This window comes from Plecotus auritus, assembly GCF_963455305.1.
Source record: "Plecotus auritus genome assembly, chromosome: 1".
Taxonomy (NCBI): Eukaryota; Metazoa; Chordata; class Mammalia; order Chiroptera; family Vespertilionidae; genus Plecotus; species Plecotus auritus.
In genome coordinates, this window is record NC_137770.1 from 61,700,108 (window position 1) to 61,723,495 (window position 23,388).

At 37.4% G+C, this 23,388-nt stretch overlaps 1 protein-coding gene across 13 annotated transcripts in view; it reads left to right on the top strand.

The window, feature by feature from the left end:
- Positions 1-23,388, top strand: part of ATOSA (atos homolog A) — a 90,379-nt gene that overhangs the window by 64,215 nt on the left and 2,776 nt on the right. For 6 of the 13 annotated variants that reach the window (XM_080643908.1, XM_080643907.1, XM_080643901.1 and 3 more), the window contains 9 exons: positions 600-802; positions 1,107-1,232; positions 2,002-3,850; positions 4,937-5,053; positions 7,362-7,441; positions 8,055-8,163; positions 13,129-13,287; positions 18,874-18,942; positions 21,195-21,394. In XM_080643908.1, coding sequence (XP_080500034.1) covers positions 600-802; positions 1,107-1,232; positions 2,002-3,850; positions 4,937-5,053; positions 7,362-7,441; positions 8,055-8,163; positions 13,129-13,287; positions 18,874-18,942; positions 21,195-21,394 — 2,912 coding nt within the window. Of the gene's footprint in view, positions 1-599; positions 803-1,106; positions 1,233-2,001; positions 3,851-4,933; positions 5,054-7,361; positions 7,442-8,054; positions 8,164-13,128; positions 13,288-18,873; positions 19,038-21,194; positions 21,395-23,388 lie in introns of all 13 variants that reach the window. The other 7 variants (XM_080643905.1, XM_080643904.1, XM_080643902.1 and 4 more) reach the window with 3 other exon arrangements.

Consider the following 23,388-nt stretch of genomic DNA (forward strand, 5'->3'; position numbering starts at 1 on the left):
TTTAGTGTACTAATGTTAATAATTACTTTCTCCCTATTAACCAGATTTCTATATTTCTCTTTTTTTTAATGGGTGGATGCGTTTTGCTATCACATTAATGTTTTGGGATAAAATACTGTTAAAATATTTATTTTGGTAAGTACTGTCTAATTTGCCATAAGGTTTTTTCCCCAGTTAGTTTCTTAAATGTAGTCCAAAATTTTTAACTGGTATATATTGTATATATTTAATCTTGTACATATTGAGCATTTAATGAAAATGAGTTTTTAATATTTTGGTCAGAATGAATCTTTCCTCTGTAATAATGATGTAATTAACAAACTAGGCAATGCTGGGCCACCTCAAGAAAGAGCAAAGATGTCCCCCCAACCAGAAAATTTGCATCATAAATGTTGTTCAAAACTAATCCTTGAACTTTAGAGCTCACTAGTGTGAATTCATTATTTAGTGAGGAAACCTAAATAGGCAAATCTAAGCGAGTTCTACAATTGATGACTCATTTCACATACAGATATGTACTTTACAATTATAATTTTCAAAGTAAAATATAAACTTGTGGGGTTTACTGAGACCTTTTGCTTACATTCATTTTCTCTAAGTGTCGCCAAGCCAGAAGAACCAGGTCTGAGGTCGCGTTGCTGTGGAAGAACAGCCTTCCGATCATGGTGGAGGTGATGCTGCTGCCAGACTGCTGCTACAGCGACGAGGGGCCCACCACGGACGGCGTGGACCTCAATGACCCTGCAATTAAGCAAGACGCATTATTGTTAGAAAGATGGGTGTTGGAGCCAGTTCCTCGACAGTAAGTTGCACAACTGAGTTTACAGTTGTTCTCGGTAAATCAGGTTTCCCACAACTTTCTGTACATTATTTTAATAATATATACTTTCTCAGAATCCCTCTATTTATGTAGTAAAATTTAGTGCAGATATAACTGTAGATACTTAGTACAGATATAACTTTAAGTGACAACTGGTAAGTCTACTTCTCTGCTCTTGAAAGCAGACATCCTGAGGGATATGTTTATTTCAGCTTCTCTCTATCTGAAACTCAGTTATTTTGTACTTGCTGACATTTAGATGATGCTTTTTCTTTACTTCCCTTAGGAGTGGCGATCGATTTATTGAAGAGAAGACCCTTCTATTGGCTGTCCGCTCATTTGTGTTTTTTTCTCAATTAAGTGCTTGGCTGAGTGTTTCTCATGGTGCTATTCCACGAAATATTCTTTACAGGTAAGTGTAGGCACAAAAAGAGCCGTGTGTGTTCAGCTGCATTGGTTAGCTACTGAATGATATTTTACCTTTTCAGTATTTTAGTCCCTTCATTTTTAATTTAAGTGGATAAAATTTACTGGCATTTTTCTCAAAACATATTACAGAAATGTTGATATGAATCAGTATGAGTTTTGTTTCTCGGGTTATATTTGATGTAGAATAGTTTGCAGAGAACTTTAATGCTTGGATTATAGAACCAACAGTGAACTTAGTGCTGCCGTTATAAATAAAGCAGAAAAACGTTCAGGGCTGATGAATTTCCATAATGGCAGGCTTTCTTAATTTGGGGCATTTTGATAACTATAAACATACAAACTGCTGAACAACTATCTAATTGTCTCTTAGGCAGGTGGCCATGAGATAGAGTATCTCTTAATCACCTTGCACAATAGAATTAGCTGAATCCAATTATTTAGTGGTAAATACAAAGCCCTTTTATTCTTTCTGCTCTGACAGGTAATTTTAAATTATAATATTCTTGAGCTTTAATGCTTGCGTGGTCAGTCTAGTGTTCTTAAAAAGAAGATCATCTCTATTTGAAGCATAATCTATACTTCTCATGTTGGTTTTATCAGAATGACATGCATGGCAAAGTAGCTAAAAGCAAAACCTCAGTCATAATTAATGCAAACAAAGATAAGTATATGACTGTTTAAAATTTTTTAAAATCATACACAGTAATGATTTTCATAACCTATCGATTCCATATTTTTCTGTGTGATTCTAGAATCAGTGCTGCTGATGTCGACCTGCAGTGGAATTTTTCACAGACTCCAATTGAACATGTGTTTCCTGTTCCCAATGTTTCTCACAATGTGGCCTTGAAAGTCAGTGTTCAGTCCTTGCCCAGACAATCTAATTACCCAATTTTGACGTGTAGTATCCATACTAATATTGGCCTTTATGAGAAAAGAATTCAAGAACATGAACTTAAAGCCCATCAGCACCACAATTCTAACGAAGCAGAACAGTGTAGTACAAACAGTTCACAGCGTGTGTGTAGCAAACAGACTTGGACCGTGGCACCTGAAAGCGTATTACATGCAAAAAATGGCACGCCTCCAGAATACACTGCAGCTGTCAAAAATGGCAAACTGTATCCCGGCCCTGGCGGTAAATCTGACTATGGAACTTGTCAAGCCAATATTGTGGGCTTCGGTGGTACAGGAGATAAAAAGTCACAGGAAACATCAGTGAGGACTTTAAAATCATTTTCAGTGATTGATTCCAGTGTCCCTAGCCGCCAGACTTCCTGGCAGTCAGTTGGTGAGACTAATCCTTTAGTATGCTCTTTAATTCAGGATCGACAAGAAGTTATTGCAAGAATTGCTCAGCATTTGATCCATTGTGATCCAAGCAGTTCACATGTTTCTGGACATGTATTTAATACTCAAGAGTCCAGTTCACTTAATTCAAAACTTTTCCGGGTTTCACAAGAAAATGAAAATGTGAGGAAATGTAAAGAAACTTTCTCAATTTCTTTTGGTAGTCCAGAGCTTACCTCCTCAGAAGACACCAGTGAGGGGAAGATCCGAGTAAAACCAGAAATTCCTCGAAGTGAAATTTGTACTGCTAATGGTCTTTATTCTCGTCGGTCTGTTGGTGAGACTAACCCTTTAATAGGCTCATTACTCCAGGAGCGGCAAGATGTGATTGCAAGGATTGCTCAGCACTTGGAGCACATTGATCCTGCTGGATCACGTTTACCCCGGCAATCCTTCAACGCACATGACTCTACTTTGGTTCCTTCTAAAGTGTTTAGGAGTTCATATGAAGACAAAAATTTGTTGAAGAAAAACAAGGATGATGCCTCTATTTCCATTTCTAATACAAAATTTTCCTTATTAGAAGACGGCAATGAAGGGGAAAACTTAATACCTACTAAATCTTTTAGTTCTTTTAAATGCAATAGTAAAGTCAAGTCCTCTTCGAAACCTCAAATGAGAAGAAATCTGCATCAAGACAATCCTCGTGAAGACATCCAAAGTACATTTCAGGGGATACAGAGCAAAGCCACTAGTTTATTGGCTCCCTCAAATATGTCTCATTGCAAAGAAGATAAGTTAGTTTTGACAATCAGGTTGGAAAATACACTTTCTGAGTGTCAATTTAAGGAGCAAGAAATTAGCAATGGAATTGATAAACAGTATTCAAATGGCAACGGTGTTGACAAACAGATTTGCATAAGTAAGAATAAGGAAAAAATAATTCAAAATGAAAATTGTAACCCAGAATCTTTTAACAATCACCAATTTGATAAGCCCAAAAATAATGACCCGAAAATAAAAGTTACTACATTGGAAATGTCTGGATATTTGAACAAACATGAGAACAAGTGCTCAAATAAAGACTCAAAAAGACCTACAACATATGAGCAAAATATGCAACTTAATAGTATTGAAAATTATCTCAATAAAGATAAGGAAGATTTCAAATGCAAAAGACAAGACCAATTAAAAAATGAACAGGATAAGAAAGAAGATCCAACTGATGAAAAATTTCAAAACTGTCCTCAGAGAAAGAGTGTAAATGGCTGTTTGTCTACAAGTGAACAACTGAAAAATACAGAGGTGTTGGTAAGTAATATCTAATATTTCAAATATAACTCTTAAACATCTGTTATGGTGTGGATTTTCTTTACAGGAGGTCTAGTTATAAGGTGTAAGGAGGTGCCCATTATCTATAGAACATACAAGTTGATGTAATAAACCTGCTACAGAACTGGTATTAATATCCTTGCAAATAACTCACTCATTGAAGAGCAAATGCTAGGTACATTCCTCCTGTTGCCCCTTTTTTGTTTATTTCAATATTATGAACAATTGCTGGAGAGTAAATAGGAGTCATAAATAAAATTTATTTTAACTTAACTTATTGTTGATCAATTGTTCTGTCAGTGTACGGACCTGCAACCTTGGCATATCAGGACGATGCTCTAACCAGCTGAGCGACCCGGCCAAGGCTATGTTCTATGATTCACTCCGTTTACAAATGAGAGCCCAAGGCCTGGGGAGGTTAAGTTAATTTGCCCAACATCACAAAGCTAGTAAATGGCAGAGCTAGAACCCAAATGAGTCTTTTCTGATGTTTACTCATGTGTTTTTATGAGCTTTTGATCTTTGCGTATAAACTTACCTAGATTCTGAAGAATTAGCCTATTTCCTGTATCACTTCAAAAACATGGTACTATGACTGTATTAGATATATTTTAAAATTCATGTTTATTATATTGCTGTATCATGCCCCACCAACTTATATTGTCTGAGAACCTCTTGATATTTACATAGGTTTATATTTTAGAATAGTATGCTATTTTTCCTACCTGTGAGTAGTTTTTTCACAAATAAACAGAATCAAATATTACCTTACTAGATGCTAGAATCTGAGTATTTATAAATATGACCATATGTTGATAAGGCATTTGAACATACTTTTTAAAGAATATTTGAGTTTATTTAGCATCTTAGAAAAAGCTTAGACATTGTTTTCTGATTAAAGTGTGTGTGTGTGTGTGTGTGTGTGTGTGTGTGTGTGTGTGTGTGTAAAGATACAGATATATAGATCATTAACTTCACCACCAAGGATGTAATACGTCAGTACATATTAGAAAGGAGTCTAACATAAAAAAAACCATCATCGAAATTTAATTCTTTTCCTAGCAGAAAACTATACCACTGAAACATTCAAGTGTCTGGCGGAAACATAATTTTCATTCCTTGGATGGAACCTTAACTAGAGCCTTTCATCCTCGGACTGGATTGCCTCTTCTTTCAAGTCCTGTAAGTATTTTCCTTTGATCTCATATTTAGAAATTGAAAATATCTAAAATGTTTGCAAATCATTTATCAGCATCACTCTGGTGTAAAAAGCACTATAGACTTCATTCAATATGGTGCACTAAGTTGACACAGGAAGACCTCCTCCTCCTTCCCAAACACAGAAATCCTGGATAAGACAACACAACTTGTAAATGCATAATATAGTGTAACAGCAAGAAAGGTACACCTCTGAATACTAACTTGGAAAAATTATGGCCCTCTCGGATATCTGAACTGAAGATAGTGCTAGGGTTTAATGGCCTTCCTGGGACAGGAGTCAAGGCAACAAGTCGGCTCCAGTCATAGCTGGGTCCTAAAAACCAAACTTCTCATAAAACTAGAAACAGGAGTGAACTACCCTTCTAGAACTGCGAGAGGAGGGGGGGAAATCACCTGTTTATTTAAGGGTGCAACGAGGAGGCGTATAGTGGGTGGGAAAATAATCCCCCAAAAGAATTTTGACTTTAACCTAAGCCACTCCTGGTAGTTCTGAATGTGTGCTGTCTATGAGGTTCAGAAACATCTAGCTAAGAAATAACCATAGACTAAATTGACACCTGTAAAATCCATTGAGTCCTAGCAGAAGAAACATGAAACTATTCCACGTCTATACCCCATGGCACCAAGGATTTATTTTCCTAGAAAATAACTCTTGCTGAAGATTATCTCAGAGGAAAAACACTACAGAGCACCTTAAAAAAATCAGAAGGTGCAAGAAATGGGAGAATTCACATTTAGGAATCCTGCTATCAGAGCAACCTGAAAAGAGAGTAAAAAGTAATTGTTTAAAATATTCTAAGATATAAAAGATGATAAAGACTGGGGTTAAGATGAAAGAACATGTGGATTTGAAAGAGAACTAAACACCAATTATAAATATGAAAAACTATTATAATTGAAGTATACACAGGTGTACATACACATACAGGTGGATTAAACAGTGGACTAGAATGAGCTGAATAGAAATTTAGTGAATGGATTAGACAGATATTAAGAAAGCACTTAGGGGGAAAAAAACACAAAAGAAAGCACTTAGAATGATGCATAGAAAGGAAGAGAGATGGTAAAATATGAGAGCCATGGAGGATAAAATGAGATGCTCAATATAAGTCTAGTAGAAATTCTAAAAGGAGGGCTAGATAGAATAAGGAAAATGCAGTATTAGAAGAAATAAAGATAGAAACTTTTCCAGAATCGAAGCATGAGAGTTTAGATTGAAAATTTCACATTAAGTGCTGACTAAAAAAAAATTGCCTGGTGTACTTGCACAACTCTCAAAAATATTGAGGTTGGCCCTGCCGATTTGGCTCAGTGGATAGAGTGTCGGCCTGTGAACAAAAGGGTCCCTGGCTGATTCCAGTCAAGGGCATATGCCTGGGTTGGGGGCTCGATCCCCAGTAGGGGGCGTGCAGGAGGCAGCCGATCAATGATTCTCATCATTGATGTTTCTGTATCTCACTCCTCCCTTCCTTTCTGAAATCAATAAAGTATATTTAAAAATAACGTCAGATAAGATGGTGCACATTTTAAAAAATATTGAAGTTGTTTAGCTTTCCAGTGTCATCTGTTTTTTCGTAGTCACCAATTAGACTGATCACTTGGATACTTGTATATACTTAATATTAATTCTAGAAATATCTGTCTAACTTGCAAGTTGTACATAATTTTACTTTTAATGTACACGTGGGTCTTTCATTTTTAGGATATTTTGATCTAGATGGTGGTTTGTGTTAAACGTAATCTGGTGTACAATGATGCTTCAGACTGCAAAGTGTAGTATTTTTCAAATCTATTGGCTATGGAGCCCCAGGGTTCTTGGAAATGTGCAGTGTGGTGGGGATGGGCAAAGGAGCAACACAGCTGGCCCCACCCCAGGCTCCCATCACCATTTAATTCTTCTTTTCCTTTTTATTTTAAAGCTATAAATCTTTTATTTCTGCTCCCAGAATACGGAAGTATGTAAAACAAAAACATCTTATAATTATATTGGGATTCCATGTAGGATTTAGTTTTAGAAAAAACTGGTTCTGCTTCTTAAAAAATAATAAAAACCTAGTAAAAGTGCTTTTATTAATCCCATTTTTCCCATATTAGTTAATAAAATAAGAACATAAAAACAATAAAGAACATGATTTTAAGTAAGCTGTTTGGGGAGAAAGTTTATTATTTTTAAGATACAGTTAGCTTTCATTTGTTAAGTATTGTCAATTAAAGAAAAAATTATAGTCTTTTTTTTTTTTAATTTCACAAATGATTACTTTGACCTTAGGTTCCTCAAAGAAAGACACAATCAGGTTGCTTTGATCTGGATTCTTCATTACCGCATCTGAAAAGCTTATCATCTAGAAGGTATTTACCTTAAAATTCATTTGTGTATATGAAATAGTATTACACAAAATTCTGACCTTTTACAATAAATAATGTTGGCTCTAAAAATCACAAATTTAACAGAAATCTTATTTTTCAATTGGTTATCATTTTCAATGTGATTTCACACATACAATTATTAAGGATGAGTTAGGGAGAAATTAATACTACATAAACAAATTTTTAACATTGGTTTTAACATTTAAGTGGGTTTGTATATTTCCAGTCATTCACCTCCTCTTTTGCCCTATACTCATTTGCAAAACAAGCCTCAGCATTTGTTCTAAGTTGACATATAATACTGTCATTCTTTAGTCACATAATTTTGCATTTGTATTCTCATTTTCACTGAAAACAAAGACTGATACAGGAGACTGCATTATTATATATCTCCAGCAGATGCCACTACATGATATGTTATAAATTCCACCATGAAAACTTCCAAAATGTTATATATATTCTTTATCAAATATTATAACAATGATTATAAAATCTAATCAAGAATGTTAAGCTAGATATTTAACATCTTAAAATTTGGTTAAATTAATTTTTTATGGTTAATATGTCCATTTGCTTTTTTTTTTCTTTTTACTAGTCCTCGGCCCTGTTTAAACATTGAAGGCGACCCAGAAATTCATGAAAAACCATTTCTGAGTTCTAGTGCTCCACCTATAACAAGTCTTAGTCTCCTAGGAAATTTTGAGGTAATGTTTTTTGGGGTTTTTTTTGAAACTATTTTAAGAGTGCAAGTTTCTTAAGCTAGATCCAGGGTATAATTTATGTCATTTGTTTATGAAAGGGAAATAATAAATGGGTTGTATTTTTCCAAAGCCTGGAAATCATCTTTCTTCCCCCCGCCCCCCGTTTTTTTCCTCCCCCCCCACCCCCTTCCTTTTCAGGAGAAGTGGATTTGAGAGAATTGTTAGTTGTGACATCTTAGAATTGGGTAGCTTGTAGAGGAGACAGAGGACTTAGATGCAATCAGGTTGGATCGAGGTATCTGTGACTCTAGCTGCAGGATAGACTTGACTCACCTTCTTACCTGGTGCACTTGGCTCTGGGACACAGGAGGGATGATGGTGAACTGATAGCAATCCCTTCATGACCAATGAGGTTGGCTTTTAAAATCAAATGGTTCTTTGTACTATATTTGCAATTTCTCTGTCAACCTAAATCTGTTCTAAAATATGAAGTTTTTTTAAAATCAAATGGTTAAAGGTCTCTGGTACATGTGCTGCTTTATCCAGTATGGATATTTCTACTTGGGACCAAGTGTATTATGGATTTAGTTGTCATTAATTAGAAAACGACCTTAAACATGAACCTGTTAATGACATTTTAAAAGTTACTTTAATTGATGAATTTTTATGGGAAAATAACTTAAGATTTGTATTTTTAATTTAAATAGCTTATCAGAGTTATGCTTTGATATATTAACAGTATTGCTTTATTCAAGATAATTTTTTTAATATTGAGGCTATCTTTTAAAGTTTTAGTAGCAACAACAGGAAATATGTTTTATGGTAAGTTGATTGATCTCTTTTCCATGTCACTGACCAAGGCATCAGTTCAGAGAGATTGATCTCACTATTTTTCTTTGGCATCATTTGAAAATTAGATAAGGTCATTGTGAGGCTCAGTTCCTTTGCAATCTTTGTACAGTAATCCAAGAACATTTATGAGAGGGAAAAGAGAGTTTTGATATGTGAAAACCTTAAGAAAGAGAAGATGGTTAAAAGGTCAGTACTACACTGTTCTTTTCACACGATTCTATGCAGATAGTGCATGTATTTTCACGTGACTTAAGTAGAAAAACAGAAAAGTTCTGAAACTGTCCAACTCATAGGTCCTCTTTAATTTATAATGAATTAGGTGCTCTCTCCAATAAATCACTGATGATATATATATATTTTTCTAGTGCATTTGACTCTCTATGGCAATTTTAAAAAGAGGGAGAGGATAGATGAATACTGAACTGACACATTGGTCTTGTTTCATGAAACAGGGCAAAGCCTTACCCTGCAAAGTTGTTGAGGGGAATCTGGATGTTTTTTATTATTTGTGGGGCTTCAGGTGGAGTCTAGAAACACATTGACCCAAGTAGAAGACTCTGTATTTATTTCTGAAGCTAGTGTTTTTTCCTTGCTACCATTTAGAATGTTCTATCTGATAAGGGGTTGATATCCAAAACATATAAGAACACATACAACTTTATAGCAAAAAAAAATCTTTATTAAAGTTTTCTACTCCAAAATAAGTACAGCAATTAATAAAATAAAATAAAAAGTTTTCGAGTCCAAAAACCTTGTCTTATACATTCCACTCATCTATCCTGTGAATCTCTTCCATCAATTCAGTCCAGCACAATACTGACAACTGTTAGAAATGGGTGGTGTTTTTTTTTTCTACACGAAGGAATTCCAGGAATTTCTATCACTGTAAAAAAAAACTTGCATTTTCTAAAATTTTATATAAATAGATTGATTCAGCATTTACTTTTGGGGGTGGTGGCGGTCAGGGGTTTCTTGTACTGACCATTATTAGTTATCCATATTGTCCTGTGCATCAAGAGTTGATTCCTTTTTATTGCTTTTATATGGGTATAGCACAGTATGTTTATTGGTTCACCTAATTGTAGACATTTGGGCCATTTCCAGTTGTCAGTTATTACAGATAAAGCTGCTGTGAATATTCATATTTTTGTGCTAACAAATTTTCATTTTACTTGGGTAACTACCTAGGAATGGAATGTCTCGATAGTATGGTAGGTGTATGTTTAACTTTTAAAGAAACTGCCAAGCCAAAACCGGTTTGGCTCAGTGGATAGAGCGTCGGCCTGCGGACTCAAGGGTCCCAGGTTCGATTCCGGTCAAGAGCATGTACCTTGGTTGCAGGCACATCCCCAGTAGGGGGCGTGCAAGAGGCAGCTGATCTATGTTTCTCTCTCATCGATGTTTCTAACTCTCTATTCCTCCTCTCCCTTCCGCTCTGTAAAAAATCAATAAAATATATTTTAAAAAAAAAAAAAAGAAAGAAACTGCCAAACTGTTCTCCAAAGTAGCTGTACCATTTTTAATTCCCACCAGCAATGTATGACAATTCTAGTTCCTCCACATCCATGCCAGTGTTTGCAATGGTCAGGTATTTTTTGTTATTGTTGTTTTTTAAACATCCAAGGCTGTGTTTAAATGAGTTTCCTTAAGGCCAAACTGTATTTTCTATATTTGCGTTCCATGAAATTCTCTTATATCCTTTTACTTTATTTTTCAATTATAGTTCACATTCAATATTATTCTGTCTTAGTTGCAGGTGTATAGCATAGTGGTTAGACAGTCACATTCTTTTTTTTTTTTTTTAATGTATTTTATTGATTTCAGAGAGGAAAGGAGATGGGGAGAGAGATGGAAACATCGATGAGACAGAATCATCAATCAGCTGCCTCCTGCACACCCCCTAGTGGGGATCGAGCCCACAACCCGGGCATGTGGCCTAACCGGGAATTGAACAGTGACTTCTGGTTCATGGGTCAGTCCTCAACCACTGACCCACACCAGCTGGGCTGTTGGTGGTTTTAAGACTGCTCCAGTCCCATTTAGTCCTTACTCCTGACCCGTGACACTCGTTCACTATTCTGCTGTTCTCAAATTGGCCTCCTGAACATCTAGTCAGTATCTGTTGCCTTTTCAGTCCATCAGTTGCATTGTTGCTTTTCTCTGTTTATCCCCCAAACAGATGCTGATAACATATAGCTCTTGTTACTGTAGATGTTTTCCCCTCACCCATTTGTATTATGGGGTTTTGAGGCATATTTATTACCTAGTTTTATTGTAAATATTGGTAATATTTGGTCTTATATCAATTTTCTGTATATTTTTATATGGGGATTCAACAAAGTCTAAAACTATGCTGCCACTATCTTTCCCTTTCAAGTCTTTGATGGTGGTATTAATACCTAATTTCCTCAGGGATATGATATTGTTTTTTTGGGGGGGGGTTAATTTCTTTATTGATTAAGGTGTTACATATGTATCCTTATTCCCCCATTACCTCCCCATCCCCCCCCCCACTCATGCCCTCACCCCCCTGTTGTCTGTGTCCATTGGTTAGGCTTATATGCATGGATACAAGTCCTTTGGTTGATCTCTTCCCCTTACCCCCACCCTTCCCTACCTTCCTTCTGAGGTTTGATGGTCTGATCGATGTTTCTGTCTCTGGTACTGTTTTTGTTCATCAGTTAATGTTGTTCATTATTATCCACAAATGAGTGAGATCATGTGATATTTATCTTTCTCTGGACAGTCACATTCTTTACAAAGTGTTCCTCCCAATACTTCCAGTTCCCACCTGACACCATACATGGTTATTACAATACTAGAGGCCCGGTGCATGAAATTCATGCAAGAGGGGGGCGGTGTGTGTGTGTCCCTCAGCCCAGCCTGCACCCTCTCCAATCTGGGATCCCTCTCAGAATCCAGGACTACTGCCTCTCAACTGCTCACCTGCCTGCCTGATTGCCCCTAACCACTTCTGCCTGCCAGACTGATCACCCCCTAACCACTCCCTTGCCAGCCTGATCGACACCTAACTGCTCCCCTGCCGGCCCAATTGCCCCTAACTGCCCTCCCCTGCTGGCCTGGTCACCCCTAACTTCCCTCCCCTGCCAGCCTGGTCACCTCTAACTGTCCTCCCCTATAGGCCTGGTCCCCCCCAACTGCCCTCCCCTGCAGGCCTGGATCCCCCCCCAACCACCCTCCCTTGCAGGCCTGGATTCTCCCCCCCCCCAACTGCCTTTCCCTGCTGGCCTGGTCCCCCCACCTGCCCTCCCCTGCAGGCCTCATCGCCCACAACTGCCCTCCCCTGCTGGCCATCTTGTGGTGGCCATCTTGTGTCCACATGGGGGCGGCCATCTTTGACCACATGGGGGCAGCCATCTTGTGTGTTGGAGTGGTGGTTAATTTGCATATTACCTCTTTATTATATAGGATTATTGACTACATTTCCTATGCTGTATATTACCTGCCCGTGACTCTTTTGTAACTACCCATTTGTACTTCTAATCTCTTCACCTTTTCCATCCATCCCCCAACTTCCCTCTCCTCTGGCAACGATCAGTCTGTTCTCTGTATCTATGAGTCTATTTATTTTGTTTGTTCATTAATTTTATTCTTTAGATTCCACATGTAAGTGAAATCATATGGTACTTCAATGGTCAGTCTTTCTATTTTAGCCATTCTAGTGTGTGTGTAGTGCTTTTGTACTGTAGGTTTTGTTGTTTTTAGAGAGAGAGGGAAGGAGAGAGGGGGGCTCTGTGAAGATTAACAAAATTTCTGATATCATTCCTACTCTGGTAGAGTTTTTTTTTTATTTGTTTATTTACAGAAATAAGAATAACATATTGAACAATTAGATCTAACTAATGGTGAAATTCAAGGATAGTTCAGCATGGGTTGGAATTGTGAGAGGAGGCAAACTTGATAGGATGGTAGAAGATCTATGAGAGAGGGTTAATTTCAGGTCAGATGAACATTAGAAATGAGGGCATGGCAATGGTAGCAACCACTTTTCCAGTGCCAGAAGGCATAGTAATGTATTTCTTTAAATAGAAGACAAAATGAATGTGTTATGTTAACTTTTAAAATTTATATCTGAAGAATTATTTTGTCTTCTAGGAATCTGTCTTGAACTATCGCTTAGATCCTCTCGGCATTGTTGACGGTTTTACGGCCGAGGTAGGGGCCAGTGGTGTTTTCTGCCCCACACATTTGCTGCTTCCGGTAGAAGTGTCATTCTACAGTGTCTCCGATGACAATGCTCCCTCTCCTTATATGGCAAGTATTTTTTAAATTGCCTTTTTCTGCTAAAATTTACCAACTTAATGACAGATGTCTTTAAGTTTAAAGAGATTGAAGACTGTTTTGGTGCAATGGTTGAAAATATAAAGGATTTCCTAAGAGAAAATTGAAGGCTGAATAGAGACTAATTAATATACCAACCAACATGTTACATCACAACTTCTTTCTGAGCTAGCTCCAGTAATAGATATCTTCTTTTGCATTTGACAGTGGTGCTGACATTTTACTTGTTTCTATGTGCTTTTAAAAAAAGGATAAAAATTTGATTAGTGACACGATCATTCCATGTCTTGCTAAGTTCACACAAACTCTCAAGTGCTTACTGTGCACACTGCTCCCACAAGGGTTGCCTTCACATGTGATCCTCATCTCAGTAGAGTTTAGGGAAAGGCATGGAAACCTAAGGCTTCTGCAAGTCCCTTTAACCCACTTTGTCCTGTTTGGCTTGTCTTTGGACCATTTTATTCTAATCCTAAGGTCCTTTAGAATATTAGTTATTCTGACTGAGTGCTAATGTTTTACTGGAGAGTAAGATAGCGAAGGGGAATTAGAGCAGAGTATTGAGACTTCCAGTCCTGTGATTGCATTTTTTCCATTTTTTATTCCAGTGGGTTGAGCATAAAGTAAGCCTTCAACTGCAGAAATGATACCAAATCCTGGAGTATGATTAGTATCAGCCCTTTCCCAAAACATAGAGAGCGAGAAGCAATGCAAGTCCATACAAGTTTACAGAGATGGGGTCAAATATGGAGTCAGAGCTGGTTTTCAGTTCGGTCTTCCTTTGAGAAATATACATTGCCACAGGCATAGAAATATACAGCTCTGGTCTTGCCCTGCAAATGTCCTCGCTATCACCTGGCTCAATTGCTTCCTCTCCCCCATCTTTTAGATTTTCAAGGACATTAATAACAGTGTCTTTTGTTATTAATAAAAGTTGTGAAAAGGGAATTCTACATAATCAAGAAATAACAGAGGAAGGGAAGTTTTACCTTTTTTTTAGGAACCTAAATATAGCCTACTCGCTATTGGCTCAATGAAGCCTTTTTCCATTCTAAGGGTGAATATTTTAGTCAAGATCCTGATCCACGTTTCTGCCCATTTATTCAGTTTTCTTTTTCCAATAATATTTACACTTGTGGATCATAACCATAATGATGCACAACATTGGTTATTATGAAAAACGAGGCCCACTCCTTGACAAACCTACCTGTTATCCCATAAGCCACCTTTTAGTCATTTACTATGGAAACAGGTATCCACTTTTCCAGTATAATTTTGAAGAAATTAACTCGTAATTTGGGATAATTAATATAATGGAAAGTACCATTGAGATAAGGTCAATATCAGGGTAAAAGTGCATCATACTGGAATGCTTACAATATTATAATATAATTGTGACAATGTCCATTTTGCTTTACTAGGACATCAAGAAGTCTCTTTGGTTTAGCATATTCTACTGACACATAGTGACAGAGAATGAAAGATAAGGTCTAAAATACTGTAATCTGTCATTGGGGCTGATAACCATTAGGATGGCTGAGAAATAAGATAAAAGAGTGAATTGGCTAAAAATTGGCTCAAATAAATATATTTGAGTGAAATTCATGAGCAAGAGGTCATTTGAACTATGCTTTAAAAAAGTAAAACAGCATTAATCCTTGGCCTTGGTTGACATCTAAAAAATGAAGGATTAAGAGATTTCTGTCTTTAAAAAGTACACATGGAGGCTAGGGGAAGGTCAAATGGAAAAAAAAAGGAGACATATGTACTACTATTTATAATACTTTAAACAGAAAAAAAAATAAAAAGTACACACAAATGATTACAGATTTTGAGAGTTTAAATCAGGTTATTGAGTTAGTCTAAAAGAATTCTGATTTACTTTTTTCTGATAATATTCTTCAATAAACTTTCCATTGTGTAATTTTTTTTGTCAGATTACTCATTAGAAATGGGTTCCCTTTGTAGCAAATGATGCAGTCCAAATCTTAGACCACAGATCTTTCCTACTGTAAATTAATAAAACTAATCTTGTTCTTCAGGGTAATTCCATCAGTTTTCAAAGTACTGATTATGTTTCAATAAGATAATACATATAACAGATCAGCAGAGCTGAGACACCGAACTCCTTTTTGTTACTCTAATAATAACCTTGGGCCTCACATTACAAATTACACAAATGACTCACAAAGATAAATTTTTGGCCCAGAAATTTATGCCTTTATGGTATAGAAGTGGTACTGGACTTTTCATTAAATAATTCCTTAAAAATTAACTCAAAGCTATGTAATATCTCTCTCCAATTGGGTGTCAGTGGTAAAAACGCTCTTCGAGTGTTGTATAATATGACAACACTTCACAGTTTAGAAACTATTGCTTGGTGGAACCAAGCAGAAAGGTCTAGAGCAGGTGCGCCAGTACCAAATTCATGTTATAACTTGTATTATCATCATATTAACAGGGTCCTATGTTATTTTCTCCTATTTGAAAGTAACCAAATTAAGATAAACTTCTTTCTGTTTCACTTAGATTTGTATATTTTCTACTAGACAATAATTTGAGAATAAATTTTTGTATAAGATTTGACCCAGTTCATTTATCTTCACCTTTCTATTCCATCCTAAAAGGCCAGAAGTACAGCAACTTTTTCTACATAGAAATATTGATATGCTAACCAATTAAATAATTATAATAATAGAATTCCAAATAATTTCTCCATTTCTTTCTAATTCCTAATTTGCCAACGCCATGCTGGCTTAGAAATTGTAAAGTGTTGTCCTGGCCAGTGTGGCTCAGTTGGTTGGGCATCATCCCATGCACGGAAAGGTTGCCATTCAATTCCCAGTCAGGGCACAGGCCCTGGTTGTGGCTGGATCTCTGGTTGGGGGAGTGCAGGAGGAAGCCTATCAGTGTTTCTCTCTCTCTCCCTCTGCCTCTGCCTGAAAAAAAAAAAAAAATCACTAAAAAATCTTTTTAAAAAAGAAAAGAAATTGTAAAGTGTTGCTTAAACCTGAAGTTTTATTTTTTTTTAATTCTCTTTTCTTGACATGCTTCTCCCTCCCGGAAGCATGCCTGTGCCTTTCGCTTCCCTCCGTTCTTTCCTCTTAGGCTTGTATCTCCTAAACTCTAAGGGTTCCTACAAGACTTGCAACCAGAGGAGCAATGGGCAATGGCTGCTCGTCTTGAGCTAACCCCCTGAACCTGTCTCCAACGTCCTCTTTGTTGCTTCTATTCTAAGCCCTTCCTTGTTTCACTGTCCCCCAGTTTTAACCAACTTACTCTCAAAATGAAAAAATAATCTATATTATTTCTTTATAAATTAATCTTGTTATGGTTATCATGTTCTGAAACTATTACAATTGTATTAAAGGAAATAAATACAGGCTTGATAGTAGTTTTTGAGTTACCAGTTTTCCTTTACTTATTTAAGGTAGGGTGGCACGGAAGAACAGTAATGTATTACCTGTAACAATGTGATTATAAAGGTGGCTAGTATTTATATATTTTTTACTGTTTTCCCCTGGAACTAGAAAGAAGATGCTATAGCATTTTTCATATAGAGCAGATTGTAAGAGAGATCATGTTTAAACCTTCATTGCTGTTTTGGTTAGGGATACAGTTTGTTGATACTCTTGTTTTCATGTTTCAAATAGCCATATGATAAATCACATTTGTCAAGAACCACATTTCTTCGCAGTGCCCATTTTCATGAACATTTCCCAATATTAACATGTTAACTTAACAGTCTGGTGTCAAGTGCTGTTCACTTGGAGTTGTGATATTTCCATATTGGAGTCTGTTTTCCTTTTACCTTTGTCCACTCCTTTTTACTCTCCCCTCCCTGCCCCACCTTGGCCTGTCTTTCAAACACATGGATGTTGCCTGATGGGACAGTCCTGTTTTTGTTGTTGTGGTTGTGTTTTTTTTTTAAAATATATTTTATTGATTTCTTACAGAGAGGAAAGGGAGAGGATAGATAGTTAGAAACATCGATGAGAGAGAAACATTGATCAGCTGCCTCCTGCACACCTCCCACTGGGGATGTGCCTGCAACCCAGGTACATGCCCTTGACCAGAATCGAACCCGGGACCCCTCAGTCCGCAGGCCGACGCTCTATCCACTGAGTCAAACCGGTCAGGCAGCAATCCTGTTTTATATTTAGTTTTACATAAGGTTGGTGTGTTTTTGCGTGCACAACATAAAATGATAGGATATAAAATGGAGAGTATGCAATTATTCTACTTAACTACTCAAAAGAAAACTGTTAACCCAGTTAAAACAAATGAATCAGCATTCTTCTCTTAATGCCATCTGAGAATTAAGTATCAGAATCACTGCCTGTCATTTGGTTATCTGGACATTTTTACACATTCAATCAGAGCTTCCCATGTATTAATTCGTACTTCTTTCCCATTTGAGGACTGCTGCAATGATTAGAACATCCTTTTCAGGAAACTTTATTATATAGCACAGAGGTGCTTTTTCATACATGAATGTGTGCATGATATCATCTGAGAAATCTGGTTAAAATGCAGAGTTGATTTGGTATGTCTGGGGAGGAGCCAGTAATTCTGCATTTCTAACAAGCTCACAGGTGATAATGATGATGCTGGTCTGTCTCTAATCCATATGACTAAAGAACTGAGTGCATTTTTGGCCAACACTTAGATCCTTCCATATTCCTGACTTTTTATATGTCCAAAGATCAATAAATTATTTTGCTTCATTTCCCTCCTCCCACATGATACAAGGGAATAATCCTATATCCCCTCCCTTTATCATTTTTAGTTAAGGAACTCTTACTTTTATATCTGACACCTTAATAGAAATGTCAAACAGAACTGTGTTATGTAATTGTTATTTACTTGGTATATTTGTTATCCTATATAATAAAAGGGTAATATGCAAATTGACCCTAATGGCAGAACAACCAGAAACGACTGCTGGACCAGTCACTATGAGGCACACTGACCACCTCTCAGTTTCTTTCTCCGGCCAGCAGGCTCTGATCGCCTGATGGCAAACAGAAATCCGGAGTTGGGTGGCGGGGGACATGGGCAGCACTAGGCCAAGGCCCCCACCCCACCAGTCACCCCACACACAGAGGGTGGGGGCGGGGCCAGAGATTGGGCAGGAACAACTGACCTCCGGTCCCTTTCCCCAGCCGTCAGGCACTGATCACCTGATGGAGAACAGGGAACTGGGGGTAGGCAGCGGGGGGCGGGGCCAGCTGTGGGAAACCAGGGAAGATGGCCCTGATCACAGGCCAGGCCTAGGGACTGTACCCACGCATGAATTTTGTGCACCAGGCCTCTAGTTTATTAATATATTTGATTTATATACTATTTGTTTCAACATCTTCAAGAAGAACAGTAAATTGTTTTCATACTAGTGGGACTCTCACTATTTCATACTATAGAATTATCTGTTAATGCAATGTGAATATTTTTCCCATACAAATAGAATTCTGAAATTTTTGTAATTACAGTATTTGTTATTATTTTAGTCTTTTGTATACATATGCATTAGTTTGTACTCAATTTGTCTTCTTTTATTTCAAGGGTGTGATTACTTTAGAGTCCCTTGGTAAAAGGGGTTATCGAGTACCTCCTTCAGGAACAATACAAGTGGTATGTGTTTTATAGCCTACAATTGCAATAATCATTCTCTCACATACATATAGAACTTAGCCCTTTCTCCTGCTACTGCTGCTGCAACGACTTTGGTAAGTAACAGTGGGCTGCAGCTTTGTTTGGAGTTTCCCTGCTCTGCCCCAGGAATGAACATTTGGGGACCTCCATAAAAGGAAAGCATTAATAAGCTAATCAAGGTGAATGCATTAAAAAAATAGTATACAACAGTTCACATGACTTAAATAGGGCTATTTTAATATAATCAGAACCTAGCATTACCAGTGCTTTCTATTTAAAATAGTAAGCCAGATTGAGATCAACCTATTCAAAAGGAGACCCCAAATATTAGACCCCAGGAAAACTTAGGGAACAAAATTACATATCCCTAGGGTAATCATTTCTACATTGATCTAATGAGAATGTAGTCCGACAGATATTGGGGCAGAGAAGGCATGTTTCCTTTCAGTCTAGGTGTTGATCTAGTTTGGGTCCAGGAGAACTGTTCCAGCCCAGAGCAGTCCTTCCGCATCCTTGGTCTGAGGTTCTCATAAGAGTAATTAGATAATTAGATGTCAAGGCCAACCTGCCACTGAGTTCATCTTCAAGTCAGACCCAGAATCATCTTGAAAGCCCAGAAGTCTATTTATTACAGAGTTGGCCGTTGCAGACTAAAAAGAGTCTCTTTGATATTTGTCAATTATACCTCAATAAAGCTGAAATAAAAAAAAGAGTCTAGTGAGTTCCTCACATTTAGGATCTGGTGTAATTCAACAAGCCTTTTTATGACCTTTGGCTTCGGTGGGATTGGTGCTCACCAGACCACTTTTACTCATCACCCTTGTCCCACTACAGCCAAGGAGTCTATACCTTTGTTTATTCCATATCACACAGGAATGAAACAGGACTATGAAATATGTATGTGTGTGTGTATATTGCAATTTCGAGGAAGAATCACTGCATATTAAAGTAAAATATTTATGTTCAATGCAAATCTTTAAAAGAATGATATTCTGTTCTCTTGCCTCTGGCTGTAGAGCATATGCAAGTGTGAGTCACTAGAAAGCTAGCTGTCAGTTGTCATAATAATGAGGCATAAACACAAAGGCAGCACAGTCGCCTCTTGTTTGAGGGCTGCCAACTTTAATGGTTAATTTTAAATATGAAATTTAGGTATATCTTTAATTTCTTACAGAGTTTGATTATGTATAAACATGGTTTGAACTCCTGGCTTGCTAGTTGTGTAGTTTGTTGAATGTATTAGCCTTAATCTTAAGACTCACTAAATTTTTTAAGAATTGGATCATAATATTGATATATTTCTCATTTTGATTCAGTGAGTGATGTCCAGTGCCACGGATGAGCTTCAGAAAGCATGGGCACCAAGTTACCTATTGATGTGTTGGTAATTTGGTTAAAGTCAGATCAGCAGCTTGGGATTTTGTTTATAAATCAGTATTTAAAAAAATAATATTCCTTTGATTATTCATAGTTAAGTGTCAATTGAATTTAATTCAGTCTTCACCAAGGATACATATTTTGGTCTATTTATGATATTGATGATTTTAAAAAGTGTTACTGCCGTTTTTTAAATGAACCTAACTATGAGAACATGAAGTTTTATTTAACTTACTTGGTAACTAATAATAATGAACTTTATTCTCTAAATTTGGAAGCATTTCAAATAAGAAAGAGTCTCTTTTTTGAGAACATATTTTAAATTTTAGAATAACTATATGTATTTAAAACACCAAAATGTCTACCTTTATCAAGCTTTTATTTTAAAAAAAAATTCTATTTACTCACTATGAAAATAAGAGGAAAATTAAAATTGTATTTTGAGAAATTTGCAGTTGGTACACTGTAATGAAGCTAATGTTTGAAATAAATGAACTGGATTGTTTTAATCCATTGAGGATATATTTTGCATAATCTAGTGGAGTAATTAAAATATGAACAAGGAGTAAAAGTTATATATTGTCTATTAATATAAAATTTGTGACTAAAATTTTTTATTTGTTTTAGTATTTTATATTATTGTTAAGTAAAAATATAAATTGAACTATTTTTTTAAAATATTGAATATCAGTTCACAAACTTCTGCAATTTCATTAGCTTTAGTCCCCAAAACTGAATTATATTCACTGGCATTAATTTATTATTTAAAATCTGTTTTATTATTGGCATAACCATTTTGAGTCAAATCAACAAATCACCATTTTTGAAAAAGAATTTCTACATTGTTTCTTCAGACCTTATTTAATCCTAATAAGACTGTGGTGAAGATGTTTGTTGTGATATATGACTTACGAGATATGCCAGCCAATCATCAGACATTCCTACGACAAAGGACTTTTTCTGTACCGGTTAAACAAGAAATGAAGAGAAGTGTTAATAAAGAGAACATCCGACATACAGAAGAACGGTTATTACGCTACCTCATACATCTGAGGTAATATTTAAAATGACAATAAAAATGTTACTTTAGAAGAACTCTGAAATTTTCAGTTTATTTTAAAAACTGTCACTCTAATTAGACCAGTGCCCCTTGGGATTTGCTTAACTTGGAAACTTTGATGATATGCCAGGATGCAGAAAACACATCTTCCTGCAGTCATTATTACTTCCTGAATTGGGGGAGTTTTCATTTCTAGCTGTATGCAAAGTATTTTATTTTATTTTATTTTATTTTATTTTATTTTATTTTTAATATATTTTAATATATTTTAATATATTTTAATATATATTGATTTCAGAGAGGAAGGGAGAGGGAGAAAGAGAGAGAGAGAGAGAGAGAGAGAAACATCAATGATGAGAGAGAATCATCAATCAGCTGCCTCCTGCACAGCCCACACTAGGGATTGAGCCCACAACCCAGGCATGTGCCCCTAACCAGAACTGAACCTGGGACCCTTCAGTCCGCAGGCTGATACTTTATCCACTGAGCCAAACTGGCTAGGGCTGCAAAATATTTTATATCAAAACAAATGCTGATAAATCTGGGGCAGTGAGACACATTTTCTAAACCAATGTTGTCCAATCCTATATAATAAAAACCTAATATGCTAAGTGTCCAACCGTTCGACCGTTCAACCAGTGGCTATGACATGCACTGACCACCAGGGGGCAGATGCTCCGACTGGTAGGTTAGCTTACTGCTGAGGTCTGGCTGATTGGGACTGGGTGAGACTGGCCAGACACACCCTAGAGACCTTTCACGGTCCCTCCCCAGCCCAATCATGCACCAGTGGGGTCCCTTGGCCTGGCCTGTGCCCTCTCGCAATCCAGGACCCCTCAGGGTATGTCAGAGAGCTGGTTTTGGCCTGATCCCCACAGGCCAGGCCGAGGGATCCCACCAGTGCACAAATCTGTGCACTGAGCCTCTAGTAGAATTATAATATGAGCCATATATGTAGTTATATATTTTCTAGTAGCTACATTAAAAATTTTAAGAAAAAGGCCCTAACCGGTTTGGTTCAGTGGATAGAGCATTGGCCTGCGGACTCAAGGGTCCCAGGTTCAATTCTGGTCAAGGGTATGTACCTTGGTTGTGGGCACATCCCCAGTGAGGGGCGTGCAGGAGGCAGTTGATTGATGTTTCTCTCTCATTGATGTTTCTAACTCTCTATCCCTCTCCCTTCCTCTCTGTAAAAAATCAATAAAATATATTTTTAAAATTTTTTTAAGAAAAAGGAAAGATTAATGTACTTCATTTAACCCAACATATCCAAATGTTATAATCTATTTTATTATTGGCATAAACATTTTGAGTCAAATCAAAAGTCACCATTTTAAAAAAATAATTTCTACATTGTTTTTCAGACCTTATTTAATCCCAATAAGACTGTGGTGAAGATGTAATCAGTATAAGTATTATGAATTTAGATATTTTATATTTTCTACTAGAGGCCTGGTGCACGAAAGTTGTGCACTGAGGGGAGGTCCCTCAGCCTGGCCTGTGCCCTCTCACAGTCTGGGAGCCCGGCGATTGATCACCCCAAAGAGGTAGGCCCTGCCCACCCAGCCGGGGCTTCACAATGGATCGCCCCAAAGAGGTAGGCCCTGCCCACCCAGCTGGGGCTCTTTGATGGATCGCCCCTGCAGAGGGAGGCCCCGCCCACCCACTGCAGTGCCACCACTGGGTAGCCTGGGCCTTCCTCTTTGGGGCGACCGATGGCGGGGCTCCACCATCGATTGCCCCAAAGAGGTAGGCCCTGCCCACCCAGCCGGGGCTCTGCGATGGATCACCCCCGCAGAGGGAGGCCCTGCCCACCCACTGCAGCCTGCTGGTCGGTGGCTTGGGCCTCACTCTTTGGGGCAATCAAAGGTGGAGTCCCCCAACTGATCGATCGCCCTGCTGGCTGGTTGCCTGGGCCTCTGCAGGGCGATCATGGGGTGATGGCCAGGCCCCCAACCAATCGCATCACACCTGCCTTGGCTGGCCTG